Raw genomic sequence first — 8,921 nt, 5'->3', positions numbered from 1 at the left:
TACTTTTCCTTCGAGATCTTTTGTGGCACCTCGACTCGTCGCGCCTTCATTAAAATCCAAAGCCAACGTTGCATATCCAAGCAGGTCATGTGATGCTGATTGCCCTGGCGTGTCTCTTGAGAGATTGTTGATTTGAATCTGTTTTTGTACAACATACCCCCCCCCCCCCCCCCCTTTCCTGGCTTCAGGGCCTTGTCAGCCTGCCCGGGCCAACACCACTGCTGCCATGTTGGACCCCCCTCCCACCCCCACCCCCTCCAGCCTCTGCTGCATGCAGATTGATACCTGGGGCATTTATCAGCCGCAGGTCCGCGGCGCCGACTGCCACACTGAGTCAGGTGGAAACCCCTGACTGGCAGCAAGCAGGGTGAGGGAGCCTTTTACAGGCCGTGTTAAAATTAACCAGCGTAATGAGGAAATAAGTGACTTATCGGCGCCGCAGTCATTTCCTTCATTAAGGCCGATATTTATGAGCATCCATCACGGGCGGAGCGGGCAACACCACCGCTCCCAAGTTTATGGAGCGTGGATTGTCGCCGTGTTCCAATTATCCGCTACCTTTTGAATGTGCTGAATGCTTAAACGTTAAGAGAAAAAGGACGAGGCACATCATTAGTTGTTGTGCAATGAGGGGGGAGGGGAAAAAGAAAAAAACAAAAAAAACAAAGTGAAGGAAAAAGATGCTCAGTCGGGTCAGATTATTTTTATACATCACAGCAGCAATTAGCTGATTAGAGCGGGGATGCTCGGTGGCGAGGAGGGTGCAGCGTGGAGGAGAAACGCGTGCCCTAACCATTACGTGTGTCAGTGCTTTTAAACGCTGTCGAAGCAGCCTCTTTCTCTCTGCGTGAACAGCTTCGTCTTTACGAGCGTGAATTCATATAAAAATGTGAAAGCCTGCTCGATCTGTTGTCGGCACGGGCTTTCACGCTTCCGTTTCTGACATTTATGATCAGTAATTAACTAACAACAAAAATAAAGGGGGCTTACAATTTTAATAATGGACATATAATCCCATCAGTGCGTAACGCTGCTGTTTCCTTATTTTGATAAATACGGTAATTATATAAGATTATAAGTTTTTTTTTTAATTGAATTTACATATGAATTTACTAATTTAGTGAAGCTTTCCATGGCATCATAAGGATGTGAAATATTGAGTTTTAAACTGATACTGAAACTCTGCCGTCGTCTTTACTTTTTTTTCCAGCTGAGACTTTGGAAGAGGATTTTCTAAAATGTATTGAATCCAATTGGTGAATGTTGGCCATATATATATATATATATATATATATATATATATAGACAAAAATGTTACCTTATATTAACCTTTTCACATAAAAAAAGTGCAAAACTATTAGATTGACCTTTATGACATTTATAAAAGCCAAAATAATTATTTTATAGACTTCATTACCTTTAAAACAATGCAAAACCTATTAGATTATCTTTTATTCATTGAAAAATGCCCAAATTGTGATTTTATTGGCTTCATTACATTGGAGTATGGCATACTTATTACATTACTGGTTGCTACACACCTCCAATAAGAGTTTCTACAACACATCAGAAGATGTTAAAGTTTTTTCATTTCAGAGATCAAATCATTAAACATTTAGGGAAGAAAATAATGAGTTTAATAATTCATTATGAGCCTTTTTTTTATTGTCTGTCCCAAAATCTGTCCAAACGTTCCTCTCACAGCAGAGTTACAGAAAACTCTGGGACAGCCCAATAAATAATAGAAGAAACCATTAAAGGACAGCTGTGTTGCAGAGTTTTTTTGTTTTTTCTCTTCTTCTCACTGCAGAGCTTTTCAGCTGTAAAACATATTTTTATCTGCAGCTCTAAAGCCTGGTTAATGCTGTTGATGGCAGCTTGAGAAAATAGCCGAATAACGTCGATGGAAACTGAACAGGAGCAGAATTTTTAAAGGTTCACCACCTCTAATTTTCCATGTGCGTGTACTGAACTATTACTCTGCATCGGGGCTTGTGCATTCATTATGTGTCCTCGTGTGTTGATTCAGGTTCACCTGTCAGGGAACTGTGGCTATAATTGGATGAAAACCTTCAAAATGCATAATGTGGAAAACCTAATGAAGGTGCATTGACCGCCGACATGCCGCTCTTCTTGTTTTTCATATTTTGGCATCACGATGGTTCAAATAACTCGAAGAAGAAGATGCAATAACTCGGCTTGAGTCATAACTTTGAGTCAAATCTATATTAAAAAAGCGGGGAGCCTTGTGAATTATTGTTCCGCTGCTGTAATCGTCTCCCTAAATGATCCAACTTCCTGTTTACAGGGTTATTTAAAAAGCAGATTTAATGCTCATTGTTTTGTCGAAATTGCATTAGAGTTAATAGTGGCCATTATTTATCCACACCACTCGCAGGCACTGTGCTTATTTATTTATACAGCAAAATTTAAATACTGCTTATGGTGTTGTGGCAGTCTGACGCTAATATCCGCCGTTACAAAATGATGCATGACTAACATTCTGCTGTCTGGGTTTTTTATTATGGCACGCACAGCCAGAGAAACTTTGGAGGGAAAAAAAAAAAACTTTCTCCATATGCTGATGACAATGTTCTTTTGAAAATAGCTCTCCCACGTATTGGTGTGGAAAAGGCACAGGGCGCACCGGGTTAGACAAAGTATTTACACGCTTTATATAAATCCAACAGTTTGCTGAAACACGAGAGTGATAATTAACCCGCAAGCTTATGTCAAAGCATTCCTCGTTAGAATGGAAAAAAATTTAGTTTTTCCCAATGCAGGGAGTGTTCCGTTTTACACAGTAGAGACCAGAGATGAAGACGATCTCGGTGTGAACATGCAGGAAACAGCTTGTGGTCGCGGGAGCAGTCGCTCGCCTCCACATGCGGTCACATATAGACGCGCGGATAAAGAAGGACGGCGGCTCCTCCCAGAGCTAAACCTCGGCTCAAATTGCTACTCCGGCTGTGATTTTCAAACATTCGGGTGGGGATCATGAAGAACTTTGATTCCCGCGCAGCATTTTTTTTTTCTTTTCTTCTTCTTCTTCTTGTTTCCATCTGATCCTTTCATTCGATGTATGATAACGCTATGCAAATTGCCGTAAATGCATTAAATTCAACGTGGGTGGCAGCGGGCTTGGCAAGGGAATTAAAAATCTGACGGGAGTCTTGCATCAGACGTGTGCACCGGGCTGAGGTCTTCTGCGCAGACAGAACTAATAATGAATTGATTTCATACTGTACACAATCCCCAAACTCATCTTCTGGCCTGTCATCCAGCGGTGTGTCGCCACAAGAAAGACATTTAATCTGCACCTGAAAACAGTCTGACGTGACTTTGTTTGTTTTTTTTCCACCTGTCATTCAGTGATTTTTCTAACATTGGATCTCATTACAAAGTTGTTCTTGGAGGTTTTCCTGTTTTTATGCAATGGTGCCATTTGAAATGTTGTGTTGTTGTTTTTTTACAGTCTGTCTGCATAAGAGTTAAGAATTAATGTGGAAAAGTTCATTATATGAGTGATTTACAATCAGCTTTAGATTTGTTGTAATCTGATCAGCGACAACAGCCCAACGTCGGTGTGCACCCTGTCATGACAAAGGACCCTTTTGTAAATGGGGTCTAATTTTCATTCAAATATTAAGTTTTAAAGGTTTTTATTAAGTGCTTGACCCTCTAATTTTTCGTTTTTCTATTGGACTCCCCTCCCTTCAAATTTTTTTTTTTAAATACAGTTGGAAGGTAAACGTCTGCAGCCACTAGGTGGCATGTTTGTCATTATTTTGTGGACATTTTCACATTTTCTCCAAAGAAGAAGTTGGGGAAACACGAAGTGAAGCCAAGCCGTGCTAAAAAAATGTCTAGCCTAAATGAGAAAACATTCAATTTTGGAGATTAACTATTATTATAATTTACATACTTTTGAGCACAGATGTGTCAGTGCATCATTTGCAATCTACTTTCTTCACTTTTTCAGTCGCTTGTCAAGATAATTTGCTCGAACTTTGCATATTTATTTGTCTGAAATGTCACTGGAGGCCCCAGTGTGTGTGTGTGTCATCTTCCTCCTTCACATATGACTGGAGTCCTGAGTTTAATCTGTTCCCCCGGCCATTTAGATAATTACCATGAATTTTCATCTAAATATTTCCCTTTTAGCTCGACACGACCCCGAGGCGGGGGGGGGGGGGGGGGGGGGGGTGCAGAGAGGAATGACATCACTCTGGGGGCACATGTGAGCCCCCTCACTGCTCCCCCTGGAGTCAGGCGCTGGTTTCCGGCACTCTCCGTCAGCGAGGTGGCCTCCGCTGGGGCTCGGCGACCGCTGTGGCTCCCAGCTGACATTCATGCCACCAGCCAGCACGCCACGACTAATCCAATCACAGGAAATAACCAAGAGCGGGCCACAGCATGTGAATGTTGAATTACTTTTTTTTTTTTTTTTTTGTATAAATTACCATCATAAAGATAAGGGCAGATAGTGAGCAACTGATGTAGGTCTCACATGGCTTTTTCTTTATTGATCAGTCTGCCCTCCGCTGGTGGCAACACGTGTCGCTCGGATAACAGAGCGCCTGCAGAGAATCCACATGTGTCGCCCTGGTCACTGCAACCCCAGCAGCACACCTTTCAGCTTTTATGAAAAGCACCTTAAATATTTCCATCGGTGTAATGTTGTGACCAGCGAAATCGATTAAAGTAGAAATATCCTCCGTAACGCGGGCCCGAAAGGTGCGAATTGAATGGAATTGCTGGATATTTTTTTTTCTTGAAACTTTGAAGGCAAGTGTGAAATACTTGGAGATTTAAAGTCATTTTAAACCGCCTGTGTTGAAAAATGAGAAATCCATTGACCGCGACATGGGCTGCAGTGGCCGGCACCGTGCCATGTTTCAGAATGTGGAAGAAGGAAGCGTCATTGAGCAGGAGTCCACGAGAAGATAAAGTGTGCTGGAAGTGGCTGTGAATACTGATAAATATCAGGCTGCTATTGACGAGGCTTTTAAAAAAAAAAAAAAAGTCTGAAATGTTTCTCGACACCCACTCTAACTTAACGTTCTTAACGTCTTCATTAGGAAATATAAGTCATTTATTACTTTTATTACGTTGTTCTTATTGTCCATCTACTGAGCATGTGCAGAACAACTATTTACGACAGCTGTAGTGCGCCTGCAAAGTAGCACGGCCGTGATGTGGTAAATAGGTGCGACACGCTACAGTTCTTTTTTGGGTTTTCTCAATGTATTCCATCATTTTCCCCACAATCCAAACCCATGGATCTTTAACTTTTGGCTGCTCCACTCTCAATTAACGGCAGTTAATTAATCCTTTAATGTTGCACCGGCCTTCTCTGTGTCTTCTTTAAAGTCTTTAAAGCCTTCACATCCTTTTGTCCAATATATCGAATATTTCTCCTCAGCACATGGCCAAGCCGTCTAAACCTGGCGTCTATGGTTTTTATCTCTCAACCGCTCAACTTTATCTCTGCGTCCGATCTGTTTTATTCCTGCTCACTCACAATGAAACTCTCAGCATCTTCATGTTTGGCTAAGCCGTGACTCACGAGTGTGAGACTGTGTGTAGGTGTCTGTCTCTATAGGAGGCTTCTCCAGATTTCAGCAGTCTCATAAGTTTATTCGGTATGACTGTATACAGTCATACCGAATAAAGTAGGACTGTTGCTTTTCACTGAATCAAAGTTCACAACTGCTACGACGTACATAAATCGACAGGGTCACAAAGTTACACTGTACTTCAGTTAAATTTGCCTTTTGGAAGTAAATAAATTAAGCAAACGAAGAACTGAAGAGGTTCAAGTAACATTTCTGTGCAGTGAAAAAAAAAAAACCCTGCATATTGAATTGTTCAAGAACTCTTTTTTATGTACCAACAACCTTTTGACATTACATTACAAACCCGGCTCTAGTGGAGCGATAAAAGCTTTCAAATATTCATTTCTTGACGACCTTGCAAACTGTCAACATGAACGTTTGTATTATCACTTCAAAAATGTTTGATTTCACTTGATCCAGTTTTGGAGTAGAGTACACCGAGGACCAGCCGCCGATCCGCTGCAGTTTACAAAACAGCATAGAGGGGTCATTTGGGGAAACTAGTCAACTTCCATAAAAACAGTTCTCAACCAAAAAAAAAAAAAAAGATCAACAATAAACATTACTTTGGCATTTATTCATTTAACTTTTTTTATTAACCTTCATGTCTTATGATATGTTGATGTGTCAAAAAAAAGCCTTTTGTTGACACGCTGCTTGAAGACCTGAACACCTGAGTCAGAGAGCAGGAGGCTCTTTATTATACGCATTGCGAGCGCTTAAAATACAATCTGCAGCCAAGAAAGTGCCTGGAGAAGACACTATTGATCGGAATGCTGCACAGCAATTACCAATAAGATACCGTTGGAGCGCAGCAGCGGCAGTGTGTAGACTTTGACTTTTTCTTTGCTGGTGAAAAAAAACAAACCCCAAAACAAGCCAGATCTGCTGATGTTTGAGGGTGTTTTTTTTTAATGCTTTTACATCACCTGTTGTCCGAGTACATTCTTAGTTACAGCCTAACCCCAATGCTAATCTGGTGTCTGGAGTCTGGTGCTCCTGGCAGGGTCACCAACAGCGGACAGGCCGAAGGACAGACTCCAGACAAAGAGACATCCCCTGGTTGTGGGTTGAGCTGTTGTCCTACTCCCTGCCTTCATTAAACCTTTGATTCCAGAAACAAGTACATTCACATATGTTACATAATGCTTTTCCAATGGGAGATTGTTCTAATACAGCATATGTACCGTAGTGGGCGTGTTTGTGCTTTGAGCCTCGACTCTGTGATTACATCAGAGTGCCGAACACAAAGAGCACCGTGCATCGTAATGGTGGTACAAACGAGTGAAAAGCGGCGCATGTGGCTGCGGTGCGATAGAGACGTCCACCTGTCCTGCAGTACGTCGGCGCCAGCGTAATATTTCCCATTCATCTACCTCCCTGCCTGTTTGTTTTATGTGTGGCCCCTCTTTACACCTGCATCCATTCATTTACCCATTTAACAAGGACAGCATTGATTGAGAGAGGTGGGGAGAGGGCCGATTCGATTTCAAGGGACAGAATTGGATTTGCCGGTGGGGGCATAATGGCTTTCATGGGCTTTTACGGTGCTCAATAGCTTAGCTGGAGCTTGCCTTGATGGGGCCGAGGTGTAATTCTGAGAAGGATCCCCGGGATGGCAGGAGCACAAACATCCTGTTCCTCATTGTCCCGGCCCCACGGAGCTCTCTGTTCCTTTACCCAGTGGAGGCGAGCGAAAGACCGTGTGAGGCCGGGACCTCTCTTCGAGCTCACAAAATGACAACAAAAAACAACAACGTCACGCTTTTGCAATCTCTAAGATCCACGTTACTAAAACTGTGCTCCGATCGATGAGCAGCCACCGTGAACAATAAGCATGAACAGCGCCCGGGCCTGTTCACCACACTAACGTGGAGAGGAGGAGGAGGAGGAGGAGGGGGAGGTGGGGGTTGTCTAACCTGCCATGGATTGCCGTTGAAGACGGTGACACGTCAGCGCCGGCACAAAGGCTGTTTTTGTCCACGCCGAAATCCAGAGCCTCGTGACTGAGATAAGACGTATTCAGACTCCGCAGCCTTAATTTGGGTAATCAGTCCCCTCCTAATTCCTCTCCACTTGTTCTGTCCTGATTTCATTCATCTGTAAATTGCTCTGAGGAGAACAGTTTTGCTCGAATTGCGCACCGTGTCTACTCTGCCTTTCCGGCAATATGCTCGCCCGTGATGAATGGGGGAATTCAAAAGGCTGTCCACTGAGCAATCTCTTTAAATTTGCAAGCAGTTGCTGTTATGCTGTTGTTGGTCAAACAAAATGCACTTGAATGCTTTTTCTTTTTTTTTTTTCCCTCTCTTTTTGCTCTCTCTCTCTTCAAAACTAAATTGCATGCACAGCTGAAAACGGCAACCGTTGCTGGTTGCTGCCACGCCGCCTTTTGTCCATTCGACTGCCGTCTTTCTCAAACAAAAAACACGTGGGATGTTGAAGTAACTTGTTTTGTTTTTTCTTGTTACAGGCTCCACGGGTAATGCCCAGCCCGACACGCTGCCCTCGGTGCAGGGCACGCTGCCCCACTTCATCCAGGAGCCGGAGGATGCCTACATCGTCAAGAGCAACCCCATCAAGCTGCGCTGCCGCGCCGCGCCCGCCCTGCAGATCTTCTTCAAATGCAACGGGGAGTGGGTGCACCAGAATGAGCACTTCTCCCAGGAGTATAAGGACCTCAACACTGGTGAGACAACCTCTTGTTTACCTCCTCCCAAAGTTTCCACCGGCTGGAGTCGGGTCACATGTGGGATGGTAGAAACTCCACCTTGACTTCAACAGCATGCTGCATATATATTTACTAAGAAATGAGCATTTGCTCAATTGGTCTTTCGGGTTAGGGTTGAAATCGGGTTTTATTTCAAGATTTCCCTTTTGATAAGTTTCTGTGCCATTAGACCAACCTTTCATTAGGTCACAATAAAAACATTCACAGAGATAAGACGGACTACATTCAGTACAATACTACTTTTAAGAGTTTTGTAACTGTAGTGCGTTGAGTCACGGCGAGACTCAAATGTCACGTGGCTTTATGGAAGATGAACTGTTGGACAACAGTGGGTGTCGTTTCATATCAAACAGACTAAAACCTCCTGACGACAGCATTCTCTGATCACTGTACAAAATGCTGAAGGGGTTCTGACGGATGGAACGACTGTGGGGCTTCCGCCTAATTTGCAGCCTTGAATTTGCAGCCTTGAATTTGTAGCCTTGAATTTGTTGGGCTTCATTGCTTTTATTGAATTGGCACAAACAGAAATTGTGTTTTGGCCGAGTCGTGCTCACGTTTATTATAAAAAA

General features: G+C 43.1%; 1 protein-coding gene across 1 annotated transcript in view; it reads left to right on the top strand.

The window, feature by feature from the left end:
* Nucleotides 1-226: 226 nt before the first annotated feature.
* unc5db (unc-5 netrin receptor Db) overlaps nucleotides 227-8,921 on the top strand; it is a gene marked incomplete at both ends in the record, with an annotated part of 147,564 nt that continues 138,869 nt past the window's right edge. Inside the window, 2 exons of the mRNA XM_080499927.1 lie at nucleotides 227-338; nucleotides 8,092-8,307. Coding sequence (XP_080356053.1) covers nucleotides 227-338; nucleotides 8,092-8,307 — 328 coding nt within the window. The remainder of the gene's footprint in view (nucleotides 339-8,091; nucleotides 8,308-8,921) is intronic.

The sequence above is a fragment of the Blennius ocellaris genome, assembly GCF_963422515.1.
Source record: "Blennius ocellaris genome assembly, chromosome: 7".
NCBI lineage: Eukaryota > Metazoa > Chordata > Actinopteri > Blenniiformes > Blenniidae > Blennius > Blennius ocellaris.
This window is presented reverse-complemented; position numbering and strand designations above follow the sequence as displayed.